The sequence below is a fragment of the Anolis sagrei genome, chromosome 5 (genome assembly GCF_037176765.1).
Source record: "Anolis sagrei isolate rAnoSag1 chromosome 5, rAnoSag1.mat, whole genome shotgun sequence".
NCBI classification, from domain to species: domain Eukaryota; kingdom Metazoa; phylum Chordata; class Lepidosauria; order Squamata; family Dactyloidae; genus Anolis; species Anolis sagrei.
This window is the reverse complement of record NC_090025.1, coordinates 18,216,369-18,231,492: the sequence shown is the minus strand read 5'-3', so window position 1 is coordinate 18,231,492 and position 15,124 is coordinate 18,216,369. Positions and strand designations below refer to the sequence as shown.

Below are 15,124 nucleotides of genomic sequence, written 5' to 3'. Positions count from 1 at the left end.
CATCTTTGAAAATGATGCAAGTTGGAACCTATCACAAAATCTTTTTGGTAGTGAGTTCCACAGTCTGACAAAGTAGTGCATTAAAAAGTACTTCCTTTCACATGGCTAGAATCTCCCATCAGTAATCTTTGTTGCATCCCTGAAGATGAAGAAATTGCAATCACAACATTTCCTTTCTACTCCTGGCTATCTCAAGATTTCTTTCATGTCAGCAGTACAATACAGGCACTACAACTCTGCTACTGCTGTGAACAATAGAGAATCAATAACCCTTGCCAGTTTACTTCATATGGTGACCTATTATGAGATCCAAATTTATCTCATTCTCTTATGCTAGTGAAACAAAGTACATCAAGCAAATAGTTTGGCACACTTACAAGAAGCATCAGCATAAATGACCCCATGTATATGATCAGGAAAAAAACTGAAATCATAAGCAATGTTAAAATCCCTCGAATCCACCAATTCTTCCATCTGAAATGGGGAAAAAACATAAAAATAAAGTTAGAACTTGTTACACAAAGGGAAAGAATGTCCCATTTAATAATTAATCTGCACTATCACCAATTAGTAATGAGGAAGGGCATGCTTATGATGAAATAGAATTATCTATCATTAGCATAAAAATAATTCAATTCCAAATGAGAATACAGGATATGTATTCCTCATAAAAATATTCCAGAAGAGTTTGAGATTTTAGATTTTGAAATATTTGTATTTGCATATATGAACAAAATGAGATGTATAAGATATTGCTTCTTAAACTGTGGGTCCTGACCCAAAATGGGATCCCCTTAGCTCAAAATTTGGCAACAGTGAAAGTTTTCTGAACATCACCTAGTGCAGTGGTTCTGAACCTGTGGGTCTCCAGATGTTTTGGCCTTCAACTCCCAGAAATCCCAACAGCTGGTAAACTGGCTGGGATTTCTGGACATTGTAGGTCAAAACATCTGAGAACATGGCCATATAGCCCGAAAAAACCTACAACAACCCAGCGATTTCATATTCATTTGGACTGTACAATAAAGGAACAACTCAGAAAAGTTTGAACTGACATGCAGCATAAATTATGGCAAATATATAAGTAAATAATACTGCCGTGGTTTGTTTAAAAACAAAAATCCAGTAATTTATTTATTATTTATTTATTTACTTTATTTGTATACCGCACTCTCTCAGCCCGTAGGCGACTCACTGCGGTTTACAACCAAATCAATATACAAAGTGCACAACATTAGCAATTAAAACAGTAACTAAGGCAACTACATCAATATAACAATACATCACGGCTGGTCTTTCTTAAAGAAAAAAAAGGTCATTTTTTTCTCTTAGAAAAGGGCACCTCTAAGCAACATATTCCAAAACTCTAGTAATGCTTCATCAGTACCTGGAAGATAAGCCAGAAAGGGCTTTCTTAAAAATTACTGGAGTGCTGTCTCTTGCTGGAACAACTTCAGGAACATCTAAATCTGTTCTGAGATCTAGTTCCGCAAACCTTTCATCTCCATCTGCATCCTTTAAAAAAATACAAAATTCAAGCACAATACTTGGGTAAGTAGGCAGAAATACATCAACACATTGATTCACCCCAGGAAATAGCATTATATAGACATTTATCCAATATGAAATGTAGCACTTCAAACAACTTATGAGGTTTGAGAAATAGGTTCTCAAAAAAACCCAGAAAACGAAACCTAGGCCAAATTGATTCCTAAGTCTCAACATTCCAAACTGCAGAACTCTATATACAAGCTATAAAGCAGTTTCTCACTTGATTTGAAAATTAATCTGCTCACTGGTTTCAGAATACTATTTAAGAGAGTTTTAGAAATTGGCTTTCATAATCTCAATACATGCATATGCGCATAACACTTACAATTTAAGTGCTCCTATAAGTAGTTGTTGGCAAATCATCAGAAACAACCACATTAAATTTCACATCTTGAGAGAGCAGCTTTGCTGTATCAAAGCTGTATAATTATTTCATAGCATTTTCTTAAGGCCTGATATACCTGCTCAAGTTCAATTTATTATGGTTTTTTTTCCCTTAAATAAATCTTTGTTATTGAAATTATTACTGCATTCCAACATTGCATTCCTAATTCTATACACAAATATTGCTAGGTAAACACTTTTCTAAATGGAAACTGCCAACTTATTAACAGAAGGCACATCAAAACATTTTACTGTACATGTATTCAGTATCATTCATATCTCAAAATGAAGGTCATTCTGCTGCTTCGAGAACATTTTTGCCTGGAAGGCAGGGTATAAATATTATAAACAAACAAAGTGGAGAAAACATAATTTGGCCACAGGGAAAAATCTGTGAAATACAAGGCCTGAAAGAACAGTTTCTAAAGGGAAAGCTTAAGAATATAGAGATTGTACATCTGTACCACAATTATAAAGGGGAATTAATTTCATTTTGCACAAATATTGCTTCTAAGGAATAATAATCAGAGCAGCATGCGAACTATTCTTCAAGGTATGGAAGAGTCATTGGTTTTTAAAACCTTCAAAGGGAGAGATGCAATTAAAAGTTTCATAGAAATTGTGACTTTTTTGTGAAAGTCATTAGTAGAATGCCTTGAAACTATGTTTAACACAAAAACAAGCAAGTTACAACTTACCACATATTTTTTTCTAAGAGAGGTATATATATTGCCATGTCTGCAATCATCTCATTAGAGTTATAGGTTTTTTGTATTTATTTATTTTATTTATTTACTATACTTGTATACCGCCTTTCTCAACCTTATCAGCGACTCAAGGCGGTTTACAATAAGTCAGTACACATAACAACAAAATACAAATTGAACATTAAAACAGTATAAAACCACAATAGCAGCAATAATTGACTGCTCTAAGCTCAAATAAAGAACAAAATTATCCTTGTTGGTTTCTCTTTCTTCTTTTCTTCAGAGGCAAAACCCCTAGTTATATCTGGTACTTAAATGTCCAAAGGGGTTTGTTGATGCATCAGTAATAATGCAAATGTCTGTAATAAAGTGTATTTCTATGTTAAACCGCTGAGCTGCTGAACTTGCTGACTGAACGGTTGGTGGTTTGAATTCAGGGAGCGGGGTGAGCTCCCACTTTTATGCCCAGCTTCTGCTGACCTAGCAGTTTGAAAACATGCAAATGTGAGTAGATCAATAGGTACCGCTTCTGCAGGAAGGTAACAGCACTCCATGCAGTCATGCAGCCACATGACCTAGGAGACATCTACGGACAATGCCGCCTCTCCGGCTTAGAAATTGAGATGAGCATCACACCTCAGAGTCGGACACAACTAGATTTAATGTCAGGGGAAACCTTTACCTTTACCTATATGTTAAAATTTTAATACTATACATTTTTGGAATTTGCTAGATCCTCAGATTCTACTTTTATCAGAAAGGGCACCTGACACTGGATTTAAAAGAATCAGACTTACATGCTTTGCCTCAAAAAAACAAAAACAAAAACAAAACAAAACAAAATAAAACAAAAGCAATCCACTCTGGACCTAAAAAACAATCCCCTTTGTTTTTGCAGTCTTTTTTAAAGTACAGCAGATTTGCTATTTTAAAAAGAAGCTTTCTGTTCCCCAAAAGTTTAAGTATAAAGATCTGGTGGTCTTTCTCTATAAATTGTAGTAGTTCTGCTATCACATGAATTAAAGCCAACAGATCTCTTATTGTTTCACAGAATAGTGACTTGGATACAAAAACCAACAAATGAAAGGCCCTACCTAGATAACTAGATAAGTAAGAAATGTATTAAGTACTTGAGTAATGTTATTTTACTGTCTAACAAGCTTCTCCAAATCTGCTGATGTTGACAATTGGTAATTCTAAGGGTGGTGACTTGGGGGAGGAGAGGAAGCTGTGTAACAACAGATCAGGGAAGGGGGGGTCAACAGAGCATTTTTTTATCATAGCATTTTTAAAAGGTATCAACTGGTCTTTGTGACTAAATAAAATTATTCACTAGCCACACTATGAGCTATCCATTCTGTTGCTTTATTTATTTATTTATTTCGTCTGTGGTGCAACCTAAAAATCTTATCTGAAAGGTTCGCACATTCTAACGATGATTTTTGGTGCCACAGTGGCTGCAATGAGAAGGAAAGATGAAGCAATCTGTATAAAATAGCACAGCATTGGATTTTGGACAGTTTCTTTTGAGTTCAAACTGCGGTTATATTCAGGAAAGTACATACTAGATTTGCATATGAACTACTTTGACACACAGATCCAGAAAGTTGGGCATTTAAACAGACTATATGTTCTTTCAACAGTCAGTGAAATAGTTAAGGTGTAACTCCAGAAACAGGTGAAGGATATGCAAAAGCTATTCAAACCTTACAAAACAAATAAGAGTAGAAATTGATACTTTCTAGACTATTTGAAAACTCAACATGAAAAGTTTCAGTCACTTGCCAAAACAATTTGGCTACATTTAAACCACTTCAATCCACTTCACTTGCAGCACTCCTTCAAGTAATACTTAACACAAATTTTGAAAAAGAACTGGCAATTTCACAATCATTTACCTGATTCTAAGTATATCAACATCATAAAAATGTATTACATTTAATTGCATGTACATAAATATATACATAAAACTTTATGGAAATAAAAAACTGCAACTTCAAAATTTTGATTCTATTTTTATGATTAGGACTTATACTTGGCCCTCTGTATCGCTGAATTCTGCATCCATGGCTTGAAAATATTTTTTGTTAAAATTCCAAAAAGTAAACCTTAATTTTGCCATTTTACATAAGAGAAGCCACTTTACTACACTATTGTATATAAAGAAACGACCATAGATTTTGATATCCATGGGGGAACCAAACTCAACCAGATACAATGAGGCTAGTATAATTTTGTTTTAAAGATTAGAAAGACAAACTCTTATTTATTTAAAAGCCAATCTTTTCCACAATGTGGGGAAAATGTGTCTTATAGTAGAATCAGGGTTGAAATACCTTAAAGGCACCAAATCTCATCTAATCTTGGAAGGTAAGCACGGTCAGTCCAGTATTTGGATGGAGACTGCCAATGAGTATCAGATTCTGCATCAAAAACTACCTCTGCATATTCCTTGCACAAGAAAACCTGATTACATTTGTAGAACTATCACAAACAGACAAGGGAAGGCACATACCCGCACACAATGCAATCCTCTATTTCAATTATGTTTGTTTATTGAAAGCTTGTGTTTCAGAATTGAGAATTTGCTTAGTAGGTACATTGCTTCACTTTACCCTATCTTTATACAAATAAATATCGAGGAGTTTTGACGGTGTGGTGAATGAATTAGAACCAGACATCCTGAGAAGTGAGGTTGAATGGGCCTTAAGAAGCATTGCTAACAACAAGGCAGCAGGAGACAATGGGATCCCAGATGAACTGTTTAAAATCTTGAAAGATGATGCTGTCAAGGTGATGCATGCCATATGCCAACAAATACGGAAAACACAAGAATGGCCATCAGACTGGAAAAAAATCAACTTATAGCCCCATACCAAAAAAGGGAAATGCTAAAGACTGCTCAAACTTTCGTACAGTGGCACTTATTTCTCATGCTAGTAAGGTAATGTTCAAGATCCTGCAAGGAAGACTCCAGCAATACATGGAGAGAGTGTTAACAGATGTACAAGCTGGCTTTTGAAAAGGCAGAGGAAAGAGAGACCAAATTGCCAATATCTGCTGGATAATAGAGAAAGGCAGGGAGTTTCAGTTTTATTGACAATTCTAAAGCCTTTGACTGTGTGGATCATAATAAATTGTGGCAAGTTCTTGGTGGTATGGGCATACCAAATCACCTTGTCTTTCTCCTGAGGAATCTGTATAAGGACCAAGTAGCAACAGTAAGAACTGACCATAGTGTATACTCTCACCCAGCCTATTCAACTTGTATGCAGAACACATCATGCGATGTGCGGGGCTTGATTAATGCAAGGCTGGAGTAAAAATTGCTGGCAGAAATATTAACCTTAGATATGTAGATGATACCACTTTGATGGCCGAAAGCGAGGAGGAGCTGAGGAGCCTTTTAACCAAGGTGAAAGAAGAAAGTGCAAAATCTGGGTTGCAGTTAAACATCAAAAAAACCAAGATTATGACAGCCAGACTGATTGATAACTGGCAAACAGAGGGAGAAAATGTGGAGGCAGTGACAGACTTTGTATTTCTAGGTGCAAAGATTACTGCAGACACAGACTGCAGCCAGAAAATCAGAAGATGCTTACTGCTTGGGAGGAGAGCTATGACTAATCTTGATAAAATAGTGAAGAGTAGAGACATCACACTGGCAATGAAGATTCGTATAGTAAAAGCAATGGTATTCCCCATAGTCACCTACGGATGTGAGAGCTGAACCATAGGGAAGGCTGAGCAAAAGATAAATGCTTTTGAACTGTGGTGTTGGAGGAAAGTTCTGAGAGTGCCTTGGACTGCTGGAAGATCCAACCAGTCCATACTTCAGGAAATAAAGCCCAGTTGCTCATTGGAGGGAAGGATATTAGAGGCCAAGTTGAAGTATTTTGACCACATAAGAAGAAGACAGGAAAGCCTAGAGAAGACAATTATGCTGGGAAAAATGGAAGGAAAAAGGAAGAGGGGCCACCCAAGGGCAAGATGGATGGATAGTATCCTTGAAGTGACTGGATTGACCTTGAAGGAGCTGGGGGTGGGGGTGGCCGACAGGGAGCTCTGACGTGGGCTGGTCCATGAGGTCACAAAGAGTTGGAAGCAACTGAACGAATGAACAACAAACATACAAATAAAATTTAGGTTTTTCTCTCTTACTGCATATTGTAAAAAACTGGACGAATTTCTACCAAATATGGGACCATCCAAGTGAATATGCAAAGCTAAATGACATACATGATTGACTGATTAGCTTGATTTGCTCACCAATTACTTTTTAATCCATATATAGTTCATGTTCAGTGGCCAATCAGTAAACACATACTCTCTCAAGGACCATTCAAAGTGATTCCAACATTTGATCAAAGAGATAGGTACTCATCATCCGGAGCAATTCAAACTTCATGATCACTATTCTAGTTAATGATTCTCCCAAACAACCTTAGGCACTACAGCAAGTCAAGGCTATAGCTGGCAAGGATCCAGAGAGGGGAAAACAGATCCTCTAATTACAAACAGATACACGTTTTCTTCAAAAATGTAATAGGAATCAGTGTTTATGGGAAAATGCTTTCTATTTGTGAGAGTATAAGTTTAATTTCCATTATCATTTAAAAATGAGCTTCATGCGGGTAAAAAAAGGCAACCAACTAGGTTAATAAAATGTTTCCTACTGGAATAACTTTCAAAGGACAAACTGTATTTCTATTTTTTGTTGGTTCTATTTTGTCCTTTGTTACCAAGGGCTTCAGAGAAGGCTGTAGCAATCTGGGGCAAACCTCACATGACTAACTACTATAACTGTACACATCTCTAAAAGATCACATTTAGGATCACATTTGGTTCTATCTTGTTGGTGAAGACAGTTGATATGGTTTCTAATTGACAAGGGGCTCAGGAAAGGCTATGTTTTATAATCTTATCTGTTTAATGCACATGCACACACACATACACACACTATACAGGATTCGTTTAGGAGGAAGCCGGTTTTGAAAGTTGGACAGTGAAGAAAGGAAACAAAAAGAAAAGAAACTCCTTTGACATGAGGTGCTACAGATGAGTTCTACAAATATTGTGGACTGCCAGAAAGAAGAACAAATGTGTCCTAGAGCAAATAAAGCCTGAACCTCTCTCTCTTAAGATGGACTTAAGAAATTGTCATATTTGGACATATCATGAGAAGACATGCCTCACTAGGAAAGACAATAATGCTTAGAAAGGTAGAAGGCAGTAGGAAAAGATGAAGATGATCACACACAAAAAGGAGCCCCTGGTGGCACAATGGGTTAAATCCTTGTGCTGGCAGGACTGAAGACCTACAGGTCGCAGGTTCGAATCAGGGGAGAGGCGGATGAGCTCCCTCTATCAGTTCCAGCTCCTCATGCGGGGACATGAGAGAAGCCTCCCACAAGGATGATAAAAACATCAAATCATCTGGGCATCCCCTGGGCAATGTCCTTGCAGACAGCCAATTCGCTCACATCAGAAGCGACTTGCAGTTTCTCAAGTCGCTCCTGACATGACAAAAAAATCACAAAAAAAGCAGTACGATAAAAATATCAAGTTATTAAACATGTGATTTTGTGTGTGTGTGAAACCTTAAAACATAGGCTCTGCTTCCTTTCCACTTAGCCTCAAGCTAAATCACAACCTACTTATTAAATATAGTATAGTTAAATTAGTACTACTGAAAATTCCCCTTGCAATATAAAGATAAGCCCTAATGTTCACAAGAAGCCTAAGACTAAACCTCCATAAATACACAATCTTTTATGCACTGGGATCTAGAACCACAACCATACCAAAGCCTTTCCCCACCCTTTCCTGAGGCACCACGTCAAACCACTCTTTCACTAATCTGGTGCCTTCATTGTATTATGAACTACAGCTTCGATAATATAGTAGCCAGCGCACACAGGAATTGCCATTGAACCCATCTGGACTATGTTGGGTAGTGAACAAAAAGTCATTCTTTATGTTACCAAATTTCGCAGAACAATAATCAAATCACTCTAACGTGGGGGGGGGGGGGATGAACAATGTCAGCATGCCATTTTTTCCCACTTTAATTATTTGTGTCCTGGTACACAGAAGATGACAAAGGGTCACACAATCTAAGAAACTAGCCAATTCTTTGTGGCATTGGATTCATAGATAACAGCCATCTAAGGAAAGCACTGAACACAAGTTTGTATTACCTGCGGTCAAGAACGCAATCTAATACAAGCTTTCCCCAACTTGGCATATTCAATATGATGGAAGTTCTAGTCCAAATACATCTGGAATACCAAGGAAGGTAAATCTAAGAAACCTAGATGAATCTAGAAGAGTTGACTTCAAAAATCAAACTATTCATAACCATGCTTCAAGAAGTCAATACTTCATGCTTTCATGCTGAAACACCTAGTTCAACATTTTTAATCTGTGCTACAGGAAGTGCCTACATTATCTGATGTTTGTGGAACTTTTGTTTTGGAATGATAAATAAAATATTGAAGACAAAAATGTTCACATATTTATAGCACTGAAATCATTCTAAAGGCTGTATAAGAGGAAGACCTTTATGTAAAACCATGCACATATTAAATCATTAATTACTGGTCTTGGTTTCTTTTCGCAATTCATTTTATATAACTGAGTGTATTATATCTCCTTGACACTAGTGGAGACATTTTCTCTGTGTTATTAATGCTGTTTATTTGTTCTGTTCTGCATATGTGAGTTTTGTTTTCGCCTACTCCTCAAACTGGCAGAACCAAAGAGGTTACTTAGAGTTTAGGAGTCCCTTCCAGTTCAAGATCCTGTATTCTATTTGAAGCAAAAAAGAAAAAAGAAAAGAAAAGAAAAAGAAAGAAAATTAAAATTAATGTTATAATAGCATAGTTTTATGCCAAGCCAAGCTGATCACAATGCATTTTGTGTTCATAAAGAAACAGTGACTTTAAATCTCAAAATGGTGCCAAGATTACTTTTTAAAATATTTTCTGTACATTTCTGTCTCCTTGGGAAAATGTCTTTCAAATTTCCAAAACGTTTACACTGCTGTGCCCTCCTGTCTTCCATTGCAATATATCCTGGGCTATATCTTTCTTGGGACAACATTGAGGTTTCATAGATATAACAAGAAACCTGCACAAACTGGGATCTAGTTCTTATAAAGACCAAATGGGAAGATAAACCTGAGTCTGGAGTGCACAACTTCAAACTGCAGGTCAGGTTGCACATAACTGAATATGCCTTCATAAATAAATAAATCCCTGTGCATAGAATCATAGTATATCACAGGGTAGACATCACTAGAGCCCTTCTCCCAAGTATTTAATATGTGCAGGGATTTATACAACAAATGGATGATTTCTTTAAAGAAGAAGAATGGTGATGACCTTTTCCAATGCACATGACTTAGATGTTGCTGCTGTGGAGTTGCCATAGAGGAAAAACAGCTGTTGTGAGCATGTGATCACACTTGTCCAGTTTTCCCCATAGGAAATTTATAAGAATTAGCCCCCATTGTTTAATGTTAAACTTTTATTTGTTAAAAACTGCATTTATTTTAATTTACACACTACCAAGAGTAACCCCGAGTGCAGATCCTATAACTCAGTGTTTCTAAACCTTCCTAATGCCATGACCCCTTAGTACAGTTTTATTTTCATTGCTACTTCATAACTGTAATTTTGCTATTGTTATGAATTGTACTGTACATATCTGATATGCAATATGCATTTTCATTCACTGGACCAAATTTGGCACAAATACCCGATACAGTCAAATTTGAATACTGGTGGGGTTTGGGCAGGGTACTGATTTTGTCATTTAGGAGTTGTAGTTGCTGGGATTTATAGTTAACTTACAATCAAAGAGCATTCTGAACATAAACAATGGAACTGAACTGAACTTGGCACACAGAATTCCCATGACCAACAGAAAATACTGGAAGGGTTTGGTGGGCATTGAGCTTGAGTTTGGAGTTGTAATTCATCTACATCCAGAGAGCACAGTGGACCCAAGCAATGATGAATCTGGACCATCATGGCATGAATACTTGGCATGAATACTCAATATGCCCAAATGTGAACACCGGTAGAGTTTGGGGAAAATAGACCTTGACATTTGGGAGTTGTCGTTGCTGAAATTTAGAGTCCACCTACAATGAAAGAGCATTCTGAACCCCACCAATGATAGAATTGGGCCTAACTTCCCACACAGAACCCCATAACCAATGGAAAATACTGTATTTTCTGATGATCTTTGGTGACCCCTCTGACACCCTCCTCACGACCCCCCCCCCCCCCGGGGTCCCAATCTCCAAGTTGAGAAACGCTGCTATAACTTTCCACAAAAATGTTTGCAGTTGAAATGCATAGTTTTCAATACATAGACAAGCTGAATATCTTTTACCCAAAATGCTTGAGACTAGAAATATTTCAAATTTTGGAATATTGGTATTTTGTATGTTGTTCAAAATAAGATATCTTGGAGATGGAACCCAAGTCTAAACACGAAATTCATTTGTTTCATGCACTTTATACACATAATCTGTAGGTTATTTTATACTTTAATATTTTCTATGAAACAAGATTTGTGTACACCAAACCATCACAAACACAGGTGTCACTATCTATCTCAGTCACCCATGTAGACAATTGTGGATTCTAAAGATTTTGGATTTTAGAATTCTAGCAAGGGATGCTCAGTCTATATCTGCACATTTCCTTATGTTAGAAAGTTGAAGAACTGGTACAATTCCCAAGGTGCATTTAGTGAACAAGTTAATACACTTAACAGTCTGCCCCTCACAAATCAGATAAATCAGTGAGTACCTCAATAACCCATTCCTTGGACTTAAACTCATATTAAAAGGAAGCAAAAATCAAATATCAAAATACCTGAAACCAAAATATCAAAAAGAAACATTATTGTTTTCTATTACTTGTTTCCCTGCACTAAAATAATGCTGCAATTTTAGAAGTCTGTGATTAGTCAGAACTGTTTGAAATCTTGGTATTCTATAACCTCACTATGTTACACATATTGAGAATTGCATAATATCAGGTCTTAAATTGAGGCCTAGGAAAATGATATTATTTTTGAAAGCCTAAGATTCTTCTTTTTAAAAGGCATTAACTCATTATGTAAGTCACTAGCCAAAATAACACAGCTCTCCCTTAGATATACAGGCACAATATAGACATTTATATCTGCTCGTGATAGATCCCAGAGCTAAGCACATCCACAAACACACACACGCTATATAGATGGAAACACAGATACAAGCTAACGATATCAAATCCACCAATGTATATTTAACTTCCTTTGGATACAAAGGTCAATGTATTACTGAATGAGGACTTTACAACCTATAACTACTGAATGTGAGCTCGCAAACAAGGGGAGGAGCAGCTTTATAGACAGGGTGCAGACTGCAGGTACAGAGGGAATGGCTTCCTACTGCAGAGTGAGACATCGCTGCTACATGCTCAAGCTGATTCCCCCAGCTCATGCTCAACTGTGTAAAAAAGGGAAATGAACATGGGAGAGAAAGGCCTTTCCTTTTCACCCAATATTCTCTTCTGCATTCAAATGTCTAGTATTACCATGCCTGACGAGGAAGAACAGCTCCCAAAGAGGGAGGGGGAGAAAACAAATACCTGCCCCAAATTCATTACTCAAGCATATCTCGAGAGGTGAAATTATAACTGAGTGAAACACGAGAGGGTGAAGAAGTGTGAATCAGCGTCTCCTCCAAGCCTTCAGGAAGAACTGTTTAGGAGGAAGCAAAAAAGGTGACGGATCAGGCAGCTAGGAAAGGCACCTTAGAAATCGACAAATTCACAGCATCCCTGTTGTCGCACCTAGAGGCAGGTATAAGGAAGCAAAACACTCAAGTTGGACTTACCTTGTCAAGGATGCTGTCTGTTTCATGATCTCCTGCAGCTCCTCGCCTCCTCAGCTCCGACATTTCCCTGGTGTAAGGTCAATTAAACAGCAGCAAGAGCAGGAAGGAAGTAACGTGCATGCGGGAGAGGGTATAATGGGAGTAATGAGAGACTTCAACTCCCAAAATTAGGCCTTTGGTACTAATTTACATCCCAGTTCCTACCTTGGAAAGACACCTGACACCTATGTAAGCCCTGCCCCTTTATACAACCCTTCCTTCTTTTTTGAAAAACTGCTTCCTGCAAAAGGAACAGACCCTGATCTTTAAGGTCTCTGCAAGTTTAAGATTTGAGGGCCAGCCCTTTCAGAAGTGATCCACTAGATCCCTCTGGGAGCCACTAACAGAGATCCCAAACCAGAAACTTCTCAAATAGAGAAGCATCTTAGAAAAGTTTTTTTTTTATTTTAATTTATTTTAACCTCCAGGGTCTCCAATAGAGAGTAGCAATTTTTTGCTCTGGAAACACAACAAACAGGAGAAAATAGGTGTGTTTCGAGATCAAATGACGGAAAGTAAGAAAATGAGAGATAATCCACAGCAGGATCAGATAGGGAATGAAAAAATTCAAACACGCCTCAAAAGGCTTCTCCCGCAGAAGGGAAACAACCCTTTAAAGTAGGCCAGAGACACCCCAAAAAATTGCAGAACTCTCCCCACAAACAGGATGTAGTCCCGGGCCCATTCCTACAATGGAAGCTCTGTTTCAATAAAAATCCCTTCCCAAAATGAAGGGCATAGACCCAAAACTGCATTAGCCTCACAAACAAGTGAGCCTCTCCTGCTTCTTCCTAAGATAGGCCTTGAAAAGCCTAAAATATTCCTTCAGAAGCTAACACACCCCAAAAGATGCCCAAATACATAGGGTTTGGGGCCCCTCAAGCCTCCCCAATAGAGAAGCTTCACACAGGCAGCTATGGTAGCTAATAGTCCCTGTCACCCACCCCCCTCAAGAGAAATGACACCCCTCAAAATGAGGGGGCCAAACCCTAAAACCAGGCTCCCTCTCTCCCTCTTCTTCTCTTTCCTTCCCACTCTCCTTCAAGGAAGTGGGCGGGGCCTCAGCAACGCCCTCAGGTGAGAGCCTGCCACTCACCCTCCCTCCACCACCCAATCAGGAGCCCCCTCCTCCCCCTTAGACCCGCCCCCTCCCCTCTCCCTTCCAGCGGCGAGAGGAGCGCGAGACAGCAGCAGTTCGTTCGTGCCTTGCTTCCTTCCTTCTATCGCGCGCGCTCGCCTCTCTCTCGCTCTCCCTCTCTTCTCGGCAACCTTCCTCGCGCTTGGAGTTTGGCCACGCCCCCTCGTGTGATGCGTTTGGCCACGCCTCCTCGTTGGAGGAGAAGCCGGGGAAGGAAGGAAGGAGGGAGGGAATAAGAGAGAATTTTGGAGCTGGTGCGCTTGCGCAGTTGAGTCCGGCAGGAGGCGGGAATTTCGACGCTGAGTCATTGAAGGTGAAGGTTGCGAGTTCGAATCCCGCATGAGGTTGGTTTGGCTGTATTAAGTAGAATACATTTTTGTATTAAGTAGACAAACCCCACAGGATAGATATATATATATATATATATATATATATATATATATATATATATGTGTGTGTGTTATATTATATTATATTTAAACATGTTGTGAAAATACTACTGTTGTTGTTGTGTGCCTTTAAGTTGTAAAGAACAACACTATTGTATTAAGTAGGATACATTTTGTATTAAGTATACAGACCTCACAGGATATATATCTACATCTATTTATTTATCTATCTATATATAAAGGTCGCAGGTTCAATTCCGGGGAGTGGCGTGAGCTTCTGCTGTCAGCCCTAGCTTCTGCCAACCTAGCTGTTCGAAAACATGCAAATGTGAGTAGATCAATAGGTACCGTTCCGACGGGAAGGTAACGGCGCTCCATGCAGTCATGCCGGCCACATGACCTTGGAGGTGTCTACGGACAACGCCAGCTCTTCGGCTTAGAAATGGAGATGAGCACCACACCCCAGAGTCAGACATGACTGGACTTAATGTCAGGGGACAACCTTTACCTTTAACCTATATATATAGGAGATATATATATAGGGCCAGAGAAGCAGATGGCGGAAACAGAAGAACGGCCTGCCTCAGGGGAGCGTGCTTGCTCCATCCATGTTCAACATTTACACAAATGACCAGCCACTGCCAGAAGGGACAGAGAGTTTCATCTATGCTTATGATCGTGCCATTACTGCTCAAGCAGGGAGCTTTGAGTTGGTAGGACAGAAGCTCTAGGTGCTCTTACTGCCTATTACAGGGGAAACCAGCTGATCCCTAATCCATCTAAAACACAGACATGCGCCTTTCACCTTAAGAACAGACAAGCATCCCGAGCTCTGAGGATTACCTGGGAAGGAATCCCACTGGAGCATTGCAGCGCACCCAAATACCTGGGAGTCACTTTGAACCGTGCTCTGACCTACAAGAAGCACTGCCTGAACATCAAGCAAAAAGTGGGTGCTAGAAACAATATCATACGAAAACTGACTGGCACAACTTGGGGATCACAACCAGATACA

General features: G+C 38.7%; 1 protein-coding gene across 1 annotated transcript in view; it reads right to left on the bottom strand.

The window, feature by feature from the left end:
* CDS1 (CDP-diacylglycerol synthase 1) overlaps positions 1 to 13,711 on the bottom strand; it is a 33,103-nt gene extending 19,392 nt beyond the window's left edge. The window contains exons 1-3 of the mRNA XM_060779297.2: positions 12,544 to 13,711; positions 1,388 to 1,515; positions 378 to 474 (exon numbers count right to left, since the gene is read on the bottom strand). Of these exons, the coding sequence (XP_060635280.1) occupies positions 378 to 474; positions 1,388 to 1,515; positions 12,544 to 12,606 (288 nt within the window). The 5' untranslated portion in view covers positions 12,607 to 13,711. The remainder of the gene's footprint in view (positions 1 to 377; positions 475 to 1,387; positions 1,516 to 12,543) is intronic.
* Positions 13,712 to 15,124: the final 1,413 nt, after the last annotated feature.